This window comes from Zootoca vivipara, chromosome Z1 (genome assembly GCF_965207765.1).
Source record: "Zootoca vivipara chromosome Z1, rZooViv2.hap1.1, whole genome shotgun sequence".
NCBI lineage: Eukaryota > Metazoa > Chordata > Lepidosauria > Squamata > Lacertidae > Zootoca > Zootoca vivipara.
This window is the reverse complement of record NC_142583.1, coordinates 35,179,657-35,194,602: the sequence shown is the minus strand read 5'-3', so window position 1 is coordinate 35,194,602 and position 14,946 is coordinate 35,179,657. Positions and strand designations below refer to the sequence as shown.

The 14,946-nt window shown below is 40.6% G+C and overlaps 1 protein-coding gene across 1 annotated transcript in view; it reads left to right on the top strand.

Moving 5' to 3' along the window:
* LOC118083552 (uncharacterized) overlaps positions 1-14,651 on the top strand; it is a 40,141-nt gene extending 25,490 nt beyond the window's left edge. The window contains exons 15-20 of the mRNA XM_035112061.3: positions 126-177; positions 3,434-3,545; positions 4,939-5,022; positions 6,695-6,818; positions 11,039-11,129; positions 11,946-14,651. Coding sequence (XP_034967952.3) covers positions 126-177; positions 3,434-3,545; positions 4,939-5,022; positions 6,695-6,818; positions 11,039-11,129; positions 11,946-12,020 — 538 coding nt within the window. The 3' untranslated portion in view covers positions 12,021-14,651. The remainder of the gene's footprint in view (positions 1-125; positions 178-3,433; positions 3,546-4,938; positions 5,023-6,694; positions 6,819-11,038; positions 11,130-11,945) is intronic.
* The last annotated feature ends 295 nt before the right edge of the window (positions 14,652-14,946 follow it).

Below are 14,946 nucleotides of genomic sequence, written 5' to 3'. Positions count from 1 at the left end.
GGCTGAATGTCTAAAGACTATAGCTGATGTTGAGATGTATTCAGGAACCATATAAAAACCTACTGAAAGGTGTTCCTTTGGCACCTGTACTTAATTTGCCTTTTTCTGTGTGGCTTCTTTTCCAGATCGCCAGTTCTGAAACCATTTTTCTTTCTTTATCCAAAAAAGAATGTCAAGGTAGGAGCTGCTTGCTAAGCACCAGTCCTAAATACACTTTGTAGCCGTTGCAGAAAAATAAAAATTTGAGCCAGTTTTTTAACAACTTCAGTGTGTCCCAAAAATTGCCTTGTATCAGTGCGTTTAAAAAAGAAAATTCTATCTGTGAGTTACTCTGTATACACTTGGATCTGTGATTCAGGTTCCAAACCACCTTGTATAAATCAAAGCTCAGTGTTTTCCCATCATCTACTCTTATGGAGACTGAAAATGGCTATAACTTTGTCTCCTTTTGGCAGAAGCAAATGAAATATGCAGGCACAGGAGCCCCACAGGGTAGATTGTAGGTTTTTTTGTGGGGGAAGTAAAGGGGATTCACTTATCTCCACAGTTCATACTAAAACTCCAAATTCAGGTAGGTAGCCGTGTTGGTCTGACACAGTTGAAATAAATCAAAAAATCAAAAAAATGTCCAGTAGCACCTTAGAGACCAATTAAGTTTGCCATAGGTATGAGCTTTCATGTGCATGCACACTTCTTCAGATACACTGAAACAGAAGTCACCAGACCCTTATATATAGTGGGAGGGTGGGGTGGGGTTTTTTCTCAAAAGGGTAGTAGGAGATGGGTGATTGACTCAATGGGTATGGTAAACCTGTTGACAACTGTTAATGACTGCAATTAGTCCTACAGGAAAAATCAAGGGATAGTATGCAGATGACCAAAAATAGCTTTAGCATATGTAATGAGACAAGAATCCGATGTGGTTTCCACTATTGTTTCCGGACAATTTTTTTATTTTTTTGTTTATTAAAACTCCAAAATTCATATTGGTTTTATATTTTGACGGGTGTGTGTTCTTACTTGTACATTCTTTTTAGACATTAACTTCATGGTGGCTGATTTAGGTTGTTTGTGTTGGGAAGAGACATCCTTCAGTATCACCAATGCACAAGGTGATACTGCTCTTAATGTTGTCTGGGGAGTGTTGAAAAGCTCCAAAGAATCCTCCATTATGCTTTACCAGAAAACAACAACAACAACTCAGAGCTCTTTAGTGCTCTGCAAGCAGCATTTAGGCAGCCACACCTCTTGCAAAATCTGTTGACTTAAAGTACAGTCATGTTGTGTCCGCTTCAGGTTACATGTCCGCTTCAGGTTACATGTTTTCGTGTTGCGTCCCGTAGCAACCCAGAAGTACTGGAACAGGTTACTTCCGGGTTTTGCTGCTTGCGCAGAAGCGCTAAATAGCACCATGCGCAGAAGCGGCACTTCCTTGCATCAGTTCCGTGTTACAGGTGGGCCTCCAGAACGGATCCCGTCCATAACACGTGGTTCCACTGTAGAGAAAGATAGAGCCATAGAGAAAAGAGAGAACAGAAAGGAAGAGAGCACACAAAAACAGAGTGGCATGAAACTTTGTGAGGGCCCGGCTCTGACTCGAGGTGTTTTGTTTACATTGTGGTTGGACTCAGCAAAGAGTAAAATCACCCCTATTTGCTTCATTATGGCTGCAGAACAGAGCAGCTAAACGCCCTTAAATAAAATAACCTGTGCGAGGCCGGAGTAGCAAAGCTTGAACAACCCTCCCTATTTGTCTACAATGTAATGAGAAATCACATCGCCATATACTCTCATCCATGCAAGCAGTTGGGGCTAAATGTCTTCTGAAGACCTAAGAATGAGAAACACAAGTCTTCTTCTGACTCTGCTGCACTTTCGTCCCTCCCTCTGCTGTCTCCAAATAGCCCCTTCCGTGGTTCTCTAGCACGGTTGGGAAAGAACAGTAATGTCCTTATTAATAAAGTGTAGCAGTTCTAGCAGTTGTGGGAACTGCTAAAGTGTAGCAGTTCTAGCAGTTGTGGGAACCTCCAATCATCTGCCCATGAGGCTGTTATTGGCCAAGCCATGCTACATGCTCTGCACCTGATGCAGGTAAAGATGCGGCTAAGTCCTATTGTAGCAGCACTGACGTTTTTCTGATCATTGGTGCTTCCATGCAAGCATTGACAACCAGCTGATTTGGGAGGCTTGCGTAGCACTGTGCAGAAACAGGTCACCTGAGGTCATTGCGACCGACAGGCGGGAGTCCCCAATCATGTGTCAAACTTGGCCCGTGCAGGGTGGGAGAGACTGTACCATTTCCTGTGCTTAATGTTTGAACCAGATTTCAGTAGTTGCATAAATGCGTGCTGCTTTAAGCATTGTTGTATAGTCTGACCTAGAGTAAAACCTATTGCATAAGGTTCCCCCCCACCTCCAAAGACTTGCATTGATACAAAGATTCTATTATTTGGTTTGCAACAGAGCTTTGTTCTGTTCTTTTGAAGAATGAGGATCAGTGGAGCTTTTCCTTCGGCTTTTATGTAATTGTACTTAACTTCAAAACAGTGTTTGTGCAGTTTCGTATCTTTACAAGTTGGAAACCTTTTGATTTCAAAATATACAATTGTATGGGTAATGTACAACTAATTTATACTTAGAGCAGGCCCCATAAAATTAATGGGTCTATGTTAAGTCATGTCTGTTCATTTCAGTTGGTGGGGTATGGCTAACATTGGGAATAAAACCTTGCATTTTCTTTATTGAGGAGCAGCTGGAACATTTTTCAATAAGTCTTCCTCTGTCCTTCAAGTCCCCCCAAATTAACAATCTGTTAAAAGTAAGAATGGTCCTGAGTTCCACTTAGCCTTCAATTTCTGCTGACCAATGCTGGATGTATATGAGGAAGGCTTGCTTGCGTCTCGTTCCACTTTGTTTTGAATCTTTTGCAAAACTTGTACTTGCAGCTAAATCAGGCATCCCCAAACTTCGGCCCTCCAGATGTTTTGGACTACAATTCCCATCATCCCTGACCACTGGTCCTGTTAGCTAGGGATCATGGGAGTTGTAGGCCAAAACATCTGGAGGGCCGCAGTTTGGGGGGTGCCTGTTATAGACCACCACAGAAGTTTTTAAAAATCAAAAGCTGGAGAAAGGCCATTTGACATGACTGGCAGTGTCTATAGGTTGCAATAGACACTTCTGATTTGTGAGATATCTGTAAGCAGGAGCTATTATAGTCCAGTCAGCTGATGCCTCGGGGTGATAGGTTGTGTCAACACAGATTTCATTGACAGCACAATGGGAGCACTAACACTAACACAATGGGAGCACTAACACAAACAGTTTTACCCATTTTACATCTAACTTGTTGCCTACATGGCTTTTGCTTTTGTATATGTGGCAGTAAATCAAGATTTGCCTATTTAACAGTTTAAATAATATCCTCCCCCAGATTGACATATTTATCAATGGGCTACATGTTGAAACATTTGAGGAGGATCTTTCATTCACGTCAGATGCAGCAATTTCACATGATGAGCCCATGACTCAGGAAGAGTTAAAAGGTACTATTGTTTACCACTAAAATTGCTCCATACCTAGATTTTTATTTCGCATATAGACATTTATTTATACAGGATGTGCTTTTCAGTACAGTCTTCTTCTATTTGCACACAATCATGTCCACGTGAAAATAAATCAAATGCTATCTTAGCTTCTCAAATCTGGAGAAATCTTCTCTGTCAAATGTGCAAAGTATATTTCTTGTAGCAGATTATAAAATTAGCAGATTATAAAATATAATAGGCCTTGGGCATAATCTTATAGCCTTATAGCCACCTGCTGAAAATTGGTAGAATTACTGTTTTTAACAGAATAAACAATTATTTAAAGACATATTAGACCACATGCCATAATTTTTGCTTTGCAGTTTATTTGAAAGTTTTGGATTATTTAATTATGATAAAAAGATTAAGGATATTGCACAAAGGACAGATAGTGTTGTAGCAATATCATAAATGGTTGGATCTGGGGGCTTGTTTTGGACATTTCTCAATCCTAGGAGTAATTTCAAAAATTACTGGTAAATGATGGAAATAAAAGTTCCAGACTAAGACTGAGAAGATTGAGGTTCAGATTCCCACTCTCTTATAAACCACCCAGGAGGACACTGGGCCTGTTTTTCTCTCTCCCAGCCCATATCACAGGTTGGTTGTGAGGATAAAGTGGGTGGGTGAGCCAACTTGAGCTCATTTGGTTTATGTTGAAATATACTGTACACAATTTGGCCTATTAAGGATTTATTATTAGAATATTTACTATTGGAGTGTTTGTATATGCGGTGAATAAGGTAAAGGGGCCCCTGACCATCAGGTCCAGTCGTGTCAGACTCTGGGGGTGGCAGCGCTCATCTCGCTCTGTAGGCCGAGGGAGCCAGCGTTTGTCCGCAGACAGCTTCCAGGTCATGTGGCCAGCATGACAAAGCTGCTTCTGGCGAACCAGAGCAGCACATGGAAACGCTGTTTACCTTCCCACCGGAGCAGTCCCTATTTATCTACTTGCACTTTGATGTGCTTTCGAACTGCTAGGTAGGCAGGAGCTGGGACCGAGCAACAGGAGCTCACCCTGTCGCAGGGATTTGAACCGCCGACCTTCTGATCAGCAAGCCCTAGGCTCTGTGGTTTAACTCACAGCGCCACCTGGGTCCCATATTTTATTCTAATAAAGAAATCAATTTTTTTATATAAAAAAAATACATTTCCCCTTAACTTTGTTTTTGGTTGCTAAGGGTTACGGATCATTTGTACCTTAGCTTGATTTAAGAATATTTAAGAATATTACATGAAGATTGAGTCAAGTCTGCAAGCAGCAATACACAAGAGAGTATAAACAAACAAAACAACAGCTTTCCTTTTGCAGGTGAGAAAGCAGTAATTTTATTTCATTTCATATGTATAGATCTACCAAGTGGTCCGCATGTATATCGTCTGGAAGAACTTGCCTATACCAGAAGTGGGGACAAAGGCAATTCTGCAAACATAGGTATTCTTCAGTTCTTATGGTTACATATGTGGGCTGTTTTTTTAATGAATAGAACTTTCACACCACATTGAGATTATGCTTAACCGCCATACATTTTTGCAAGGATAACATGCTGAAGTGGTAGAACAAATTTTTGAACATTTCATGCATTCAAAATAATGCTTTGACAGTGTTCCACCCCTTTGTCCCACTTTGTATATGTGTGTTTCAAACTTGAAGAGCTTATTAAAATCACTGTCAATACAGCTAAGTTCCCATCTGTCAAAGAGAAATACAGTCAATGAATTTTTGTAAAGCTTTGGGGATTTTACCCTTGTATATGTTGTTCATTTATCACAAGTCAGTGGAAAGAGATGCAGGAAGCAATATACAGTAACTTAAGACTGAGTCTACTTCATATAAAACTGGACCTCAAATATATTTAAATCTAGATCTTCCCCTAATAAGCTCTATGGATTTATCATCTGCATCCTTTAATTGGAATTTTTTCTTACTTCCTACTGATGCTTTGTTTGGCTCTCATGTTTATCTTGGTTTTTTAAAAAAATAGTTTGTAGTTGTTTTATCTTATCACATTTTTGTACTTCTATTGTAAGCTGTCCTGGGACTGTTTTGGAAAAGGTGAGATATAAATATTTGAATTTATTTTAAAAATGTGTCACCAGATGCAAAAATTATACAGCAGAAAAGAACCACACCTTTACATTACTTTTTATCATTATTATACCAGCAAGGATAGCTCATCAAGCATGAAACAACAGCTGAGAGGAAGAAAGACCTCCCGTAGAAAATGCATTTATTTTTAGCCCTGCATAGCTGTTGGTTTGATAAAAACATGGAATGGCATATTTCTTTTTTTATGATAGTTTTGCTATAAAACAGTACATGGCTGGTGTTGTTTTCTGGCCCAATACACTCGTACCTTGGTTGTCAAACGCCTTGGTACTTGTACGTTTCGGCTCCTGAACGATCAAAACCCGGAAGTGAGTGTCCTGGTTTTCGAACGTTCTTTTGGAAGCTGAACGTCTGATGTGGCGTCCACTATTGTTTCCGGCGCACCTGCACAATTGGGAGCCAATCGGAAGCCGCACCTTGGTTTCCAAACGTTTTGGAAGTCGAATGGGCTTCCGGAACACATTCTGTTCAAAAACCAAGGTACGACTGTACTGGATCTCATGGAGAAGGCAGGTCAAAGGTTACAGAACCATGGATAGCATCAAGTGAGCCACTTGCTCTGACAAAGATTGAGAACAGACCAAGCCTTTTAAAGCAAACACCCCCAGACTACATCTTTCAGGTTCCCCCTGCCCCTTGTAGATAACTTCAGGACCATAAAGGGCCAACCCTTTGGCTTGAATATGTGCACTTCCTGTTCCATAGCCTCCATCTTGGTGCCTCCCTGTGTTGCCGGACTAGTGAGGGAGGCACTGGATAGCTCTGGGGAAAGTTACTCAGAGAGTCTCAGCTCTAGCCGTTGAGATATGGGAGATTCTTTTGGGGGGGGGCTTATGTTCTGCAGGCTCAATTGTCTCCTGCTGTCCAGCAGCACACTCAGAGCCCTGCACCTGGTCTGTCTCCTTAGCTGAAGAGACTTCAGCCTCTGACTCCTAGTCTTGATGGAGGCTAGACTCTGAGGTCATAACAGTTGTGTTCTTCTTGTGTGTAACCACAGGTGTAGTAGCTCGACATCCACTGTACTATCCATACCTCAAGAAAGCACTAACTGCTCAGACTATAGAAGGGTATTTCCAACACCTTTTAGAGAAGGAACAGTCTGAAGAGAGCTCAGTCACAAGGTATGTGCTTTTTCAGATTAAAACATTCATGCAGTGTGGCTTGAAGAAACTGCTTTGTCATATTCTTAGATTACTAGAAAATAGTCACATTTGAAATAGGCTTCAAATGTTATTGTAGGCAAACGTCCAGCGTAGAACATTGGACACACACAAATGTCCCCACTGAAGGGTTGATCCAATGTCACAAGTAGAAAAGTGGAGTTTGGGGCTCCACTGGGCTGCTTCATTTGAACAGGGAAAGTATGGAAGAGGTTGAGATATTAAGGCATGCCTGAAGTTGACTTAATAGCTTGGGTCGCTCCAAAGCAGTGAAATAAAGTTTCCTGGTTCAGATGAAATGGAAACCTATAGTTAATGGAGAACTTCCTGGTTTGTTTACTCTGGTTGAGAAGCGGTTGTGGGAATGGCCAAAAGGTTTGTTTACATCTTGGCTTAATAAACCAAGACAAAGGTGTCATGGGCTTTGAAGACACTCAAATGCAGGACACAAGGGAGAAATGTGCTAAGAGGAAGGCACACTTGGCAAATCCACACCGTGATCAACTCCCGCCCGAAAACCAATGTACCCACTGTGGAAGGATGCGTGGATCCAGAATTGGTCTCCACAGTCACTTACGGATTCATTGTTAAAACCGTGTTTATGGAAGACAATCTTACTCGCCTACGAGTGATCGCCAAAGAAGAAGAATGTCGTGACAACAGTTTGAGACAAAGAGTATTTGTGTCATTTAAAAGCAAAAACCATCCAAAAAAAAGGAAAGGAAAGGGAAATGGAGGGCAGAGAAAAAAGTGTGAATTGGGCCACTCAAGCGTTTTGACAGCTCATTGTAAGTATCCAAAAAGAGAGATAGGAATTGAAATTGAGGAGATGCCTCTCCCATCCTCTGCCTCCAGCTATATGGTACTCAGGTTTTGGGCCAACAGTCCTCTAGTGCTATTTAGCAGAATGGAGAAAATCTTCTGCATGGGTATGGGAGGAAACAGACCAGAGAGGGGACTTGACAGTCATGAACAGGATCACTGCAACATTGGTATATAATGTATCTGGAGGACAGTGACAAGAATGATAGAGAGGAGACACATGATCAAACCAGTGAGTAAGATCATTCATCTAAACCCTGGTTTTTCACTTTACCTTTCCATCTTAATTAAATTATAAGATTTCTTGTTACAGCACCTAACACACTATGACACTTAACAAATGTTTCATCATCATAGTAATAGGACTAGTAGTACTGGTAGTTCAGTCTTACAGTGTCTACTTTGTTAATACTACTGGCATAAATGAAGCATCTGTCCCTTGCTTTGGGCTCATTTCTGTGTTGAACCAAATCCTGTACGTATGCAGAATGTGGCTTCTTCCTTGAGTTCAGAGAGGAATTGATAACAATCTCTGTTCCTTTGGCTCATCATAAATCAGGTAATTTATGATGTTAAATATAAAACCACCCAGCCTCTTACTAGGAAAAGAAACAACAGTAATTCACAGCGAGTCAATTGCCATAAGGTAACAGAAATTCTACCAAATTTTTCCATTGTGATGCCTCAAGATCCTATAGAAATAAGTTATTATTTACTGATATTTAAATTAGATGCTAAGGAACTGGATTAAACTAAATTGTGCTAACGGAAGACAAGTTGCGCTAGCACAATGGGACTTCCCCCTTTCTCCCACTGTGCACCCCTGCACCCTCCCCAAACCTGTTTAGGGGGTGGGCAAGAGAATCCCTAGAACAGCTGGCAGGATGAGAAGAGGGGAGGTCATTCTGTCTGGCAGACATATATGCTTGTACTGACGGAATAATTGCCTTGGAATTCCACCCTAAATATTTTTGTTTCCAAACTCCCAAGTAATTGTCCTTCAAATGGTTGTTACAATGCTGTTTACAGTGGAAGCAAGGTGAGAAATGACTCTGGAATGTCCTCTGATCTTAACTTGGGAAGGCTTTTAATTAAGGCCTTCCAGCTTGTGACATTTGCTGTGGGATTTCCAACAAATGATTGGATTGCTCTGTCGCAATCTTTTTCTTTTGGGGGGCAAACCAAAGAACAACATTTCTTTATCAACCTTAAAATCTTCATGATTATGCAGTCTTCTGCAAAGGTTAAGTTCATAGCACTTGTGTTCTCTGAAGGCTGGAGAATAGTTCTCTTATTCACTGAGCAATGCTATGGACCATGAGCTAGCCTTGCCGTTTTTACATTGTGAACAGATATTTGCTTCATGAAAACGTGTGCTCAGGCCACTCTTGAAGTTTTGGGCTTAATCAAATTTCTTTGATTAATCAAATCATAGGCATTAATTTTTGCTGTGTATTTTTAAGGATGTGATAACAGAATAATGTGAACACAGGGTGAAAAGCGACCAGTGAGAAGAAAGAACACTTTTGTGTTGTCCTTGAGGAGGATTAGAAGGAATTATACTCACATGCTTTTAAGATCTGAAGGCTTGTTACTGGACAGGCAAAGTTTGTTTGCCTATGGGAACAAAAGTAAACAAGCTTTCCATTGAAAAGAAAATGACACATAATTTTGAATTGTAATTTGAGAAAATCCTTGCATTTTAATAGCACTATTTCTCTTTTGTATACTATCTCACAAATGAGCACAATTGTTATGATACCATTTCTGTAGAAATTATTACAAAATGTAACTTCCTGTTTCTGTGCTAGTTAGGACTTCAGACTGAAAGATTTAATGCTGCAGTCCTGTACTCACTTACCTGGGAGTAAGCCCAATGAACTCCAGTAGTCCATATTTCTGAGCAGAGATTGCCTAGAATTGCCCAGTTAAAATAGAACTTAAATGAGAGTTAACTTGATAATACTCCTATATAGCTAGCTAGTTATTTTATCTTTTACATTAAAAATGATATGTAGTTTATTTTTTATTTAACATCCCCCAACAGATTTTGTTTCACCATTCAGTATTTTTTTTAGTGGGGGAACACCAAAGCCACTCTTTGGATTCTCATCACACCCTATCTGAGACTTTTAGTAAAGTGGCAACAAGCCTGAAAGCGCATTTAAATGAGAGCAGCCCCTTTTCAGTCATGACTTGCATCCCATCTTAGTCAAGCTTGGGAGCAGCCTGCTAGCTAGAGTGGAACTGCTCTTTGGAGGGAAGGCGTCTCTAAACTTTGCTTCATACATGGAGCTGATCCTCAGCATTGTTTATAGGTGCTTCAGGGGGCTGTGCCAAGCAAGATGGGGAAGGTAGGAAAGTTGTATTCCACAGGCAAAACTCCACTCACATTTCATCTTAACATATATTTGGAATCAATATTTTCACCCAGATTATAACAGTTCGAGAGAGAAAAAGAGAGAGAGAGAAAGAGAGCGTGCAGAAAAGCAAAGCTTGCTCCATAAAAAAAACTTACAGAATTGTATTGGTACCAACCAAGATGTCACAAAATAGTGACAAAGGGGGAGGTGACTGAGGAACAACAGCAACAACAACAACAACAACATCATCATGCTGGATGTTGGACAGACAGGCCAAATATGGCCATCAGGGCTGTCCCCAAGCCACACACCCCACCAGCCCTGCTTTGTACGATACTTGACTGGTTTTGCCTAGCCTTTAATTCTGGTAATGCTTCTTTCTTGCTTGTTGGAGGATAGAGAGGTATTTGTAAAGAAACTAGCCTACTATACAAGGTAAAATTCACACTAGTTTCTTTGCTTGCTTTTGCCTCAGTTTCACAATGGAGCTTACAGAGTGTCTCTGATCAGTCTCTGTTAGGAGCTACAGGTATTATTCTATATTCCCTAAGGCAGCTAAAAAACACAGTCATGTTGGTCCATGAGAAGTCCATGAGAAGAAAGAAGAAACCCTCCAGAATTGGGGTATGACTAGCAAACAATCATCACTTGCCAAAGAATTTCAGGAAGTTTGGTTACTAAACATTATGTTAGCTTTTACATTGGAAATAAACTTTTTAGACTGTTGTATTGGAAATAAACTTTCCAGACTGTTGTAGTCTGCTAGTTTTATAAACATAGCAATAAAAGGAAATGGCCTGCCTTATGCACACACTTGTTAAAATAGGTCAGCTCCTTGAAGTCATCTTCATTAAATGTGCATCATTTCACTTACTCATGTGTTTAGTTTCTAAAATCCCAAGTTTTGTAATCCATGATCAGTCCCACTGTGATTTCTTAAGAACTGTGATTAAATTGCAAGCTGGTGAAGCAAACACCTATATTTTATTTTTCCAGATATGAAATGCCAGGAATACATGGATTAAACTTCGTTCTGAAAAATGCCCTGGGTGGCGGTGGCACTGCATCTCTGAGAAGTGACCCACAAGTAGGTATTTTGTTCCAAAGGGGTTACTGAGTTGGTTTGTTACAGCAAATCAAAAGGGTCTTTCCCCCCCCTTACAAGATTGATAGATGTATTGTGGCATAAACATTCCTGGATTAGAGCCCTCTTTCTTGTTAATGGGATGGGGAGGCGGGGTTCATTAAATGTATACCACAATAAGTCTATTACAGTGCAGACCTATCGACTAAGAAGCAAGCCCTTTAATGTGGCTTACTACCGGTACCAAGTTAGTGGATATAGGATTGCAGCCTTAGGCTTTAAGGTGGCACAAGACACAGAACTCAAGCAATTTGTTTTCTCTCTCCCCCCCCCCTTACATTCCTTTTAACAAACTGTGATAGATTAACCAGCCATTACCTGCTGAGATGTTAATGTCCTAAAGTTAATTCTAGCTCTAAGATGGTATTCAACTAAGTTTCACTCACAGCAGAGCTGCTGAAATTAATGAGCTTTAATACGCTAGTTGGTTTCAATGGGTCTATTCTGAGGAATACTTAGTTGAATTCCACCCCTGGGATTCTCAGGCTATCAAGTATCTTGGCTTCCCTTTCTATAGAGACTCATATGGTCCAACCCTGCACATAGATTCTCAGACAGAAATCACAGAGGTTTGGGGCCATAAGGTAATTGAATGGAAAGTTACCAAACTGAAATAGTTTGCAGCACCGAGGAAGGGAGTTGCTGTTCAAAAGGGGGAGAGTCACTAGGGAGACATATTTGGTTCCCCCCCCCTCTTGTTTGAATAAGAAATTACCTTTGTTGCTGCATAAAGTGATACTTACTTATTTGCTTCCACAGGGCAAGGCGTATGGGCAGATGCTGTTGGACTTCCAGATCAAAAATGTTCCAGATTTAAAATCTTTGATAGAATAACAAATCTTTGGCCTCATTCAGTTTTCAAACAACATCAAAACACATATCAACCCAGAAGTACATGATTCATTCAAAAATCAAGAAACCACCGAAACGTTTTGGTGGCAGTTATCAGTCAAAACGTTCAGCTAACGCCTATGCACAGATAAGGAAATGTTCTGAGTAATGCCAGATTTGTTGCTTTGAAAGTGACTGGTATTTCCTGTCTAGTGCATTGGATGAAGAGCCTATTTATTTCCTGTTAATATAATTAAGCAATAAATTTTGGAATATCTTTCTGAGAGATAACCACTCCCCCCCCCCATTAAAAGGCCTTCACTGTTTTTTGGTACGGCAGTAGCTCTAGCAGCACTGTAATATAGAGTTTGCTACCATTAAATCATTGCTATTTGTTTGCAGATAGATGCTACTTTATGGGATCCAGGAATTGTTATTGCCTCAGTCTGCAGGAGGTCTAATTATACTAGCAACTCAGAAACACATGGCTTTTAATGCTTGCTCAGTCTTGTTTGCTTCTTCCATCTTTCATGGTTACTGAAACTTAGCTTCTAGATTAGCACTGCTTTCATTGGAGGCTTCCAAATTCCTTTTTGGATTTAAAAACAAAACTTGTGTTGTGTCCCAGCCTTGCCCAACCTGGTTCCCTCTAGATGTTTTGAACTCTCACCGGCCTTAGCCAGCATAGTTCCATGGTAAATGGATCAGGGAGAATGGTTTTTTAAAAAAATCCAAAACATCTGGAAAGAACCAGGTTGGAAAAGGCTTGGCTTCAAAATGTTGCATCAGTAGTTCAAAGTGTGTTCAGTATGCAACCAATTGGGTATGTATATTCAGTAAATGGTGTAGTACCGGTATGTATTTTAAGTCAACATGCAGCAAGATAAATGATACGTTATACAACTAATGAAAAATCACTCTGGATTTCTCCAGATGCTGTTGAGCTATCTTGAATTGGTTTCCCAATTGGTCAGGAAGAGGCAATTGAAAGGAAGATAATCAGAAAAGACGAGCAATTAGACGTTCCAGTGATTGCACATCCACTGGGGGTTAAAACTTCACATGAGACAAGGTAGAAGCTGGAATCTATCCCTGAATGCACTTTAATGTAAGTTTTATAAACAATGGCAAAGATCCAAAGAACTAATTTAGATCAGCTTAAAGATGTGGGGCAAGCTGGGTGATATTTTGTATCCCAACCCCTTTGATAGAATCGTAGAATTATGGTGTTGGAAGGGACCCCAAGAGTCATCTAGTCTAACCCCTTGCAATGCAGGAATCTCAAGTAAATCATGCATGACCACTGGCCATCCAACTTCCAAGGAAGAAGAGTCCACTACCTCTCATAGAAGTCTGCTCCACTGTCAAACAGCTCTTACTGTCATAAAGTTCTACCTGATATATGATTGGAACCTCCTCCTTGTAACTTGAAGCCATTACTTTGGATCCTAGCCTGCATTTTTCATGTGACAGCCCTTTAGATATTTAAAACAGCACACCACCACGCCATGCCACAAACTGTTTTTGAAACTCCTTCCTTGCTTTGTCATGGCAAGGTTGGGTGGGTGGACAAAATTGAAGACCCATAAATACAAGCAAGCCCTTGGACTCCTTGGGCATGTTGAACTAGTAGCTTGGTTCTTTGGATGTTGGCTAATGAACTTGAAGGTCACATTTGATGGCTGGTAAAAAGGTAAAGGGACCCCTGACCATTAGGTCCAGTCGTGACCGACTCTGGGGTTGTGGCGATCATCTCGCGTTATTGGCTGAGGGAGCCGGCTTACAGCTTCCAGGTCATGTGGCCAGCATGACAAAGCTGCTTCTGGTGAACCCGAGCAGCACACGGAAATGCCGTTTACCTTCCCGCTGGAGCGGTACCTATTTATCTACTTGCACTTGACGTGCTTTCAAACTGCTAGGTTGGCAGGAGCAGAGACCATGCAATAGGAACTCAACCCATCACGGGGATTCGAACCGCCGACCTTCTGATCGGCAAGCCCTAGGCTCTGTGGTTTAACCCACAGCGCCACCTGTGTCCCTTGATGGCTGGTACAATGTGTTAAAAAGATACTACCTCCAGATAAGTCGTCATGGGGACAGACCCTGAATACTGGGAAGTGGTTGCTTATCCTACTTGTGCAAACCATGGCCTTTAGCTAGGGATGGGGAACTCCATCAGCAACAGGTTGGCATGGGCTAGTTAAGAGTCCAGGCATCAGAAATCCTGTAGTACAGTGAAGAATGGTATACAAGTGCATGCCTCACTGAAAGTGACAGTACAATTTTTTATTTTGGAATTTTTTATTTTATTTTTAGAATTATTGTAGCTGTTAAGTGCTTGAATTTTTTTTATAACACTAGTTTGGACTATGTTAACTTTTCCAGAATCTTGTAGGCACATATTAAATTCAAGACCAGTACACAGATTTTGCACATTCGTTCCTCCAGAACAGCATACAAGCCACTGTTTATCAAGATTACATTTGAATATGTTGATCAGACTTTGGACTTGACCTTGAGGCTTCTGTACAGAACTAATAAAAGTAGGGAGTACACCCGGTTTAGTCCCATCTTCATTACTGAAAAGTGCTACACATAATTTTAGTGTTTAATAAATGTTAAATGGAATAAGCAGTTTTGTTGTGTCTCGCTTTCCATCTTTCTTCTCGTCTGTTGACTTTCTCTAGGCTCATCGTAATATAATGATATCCCTAGAAGCAGCAATCTAACGTATTCCAACTTGATCTCATTATATAGTCACAGAAAGGTAGTTGTGCCTTGAATGATGAGACAGACTTTTGTGGTGTTTTCTGTTGCAGAGAGACTCAGCTTGCTACATGATTTAAATTTTGTTTTCATTTTCTTATCTGGATAAAGGTTGATTGTTAAATCAGCAGGGGCAGGCAACTTTATTCAGTAGGCATTGATC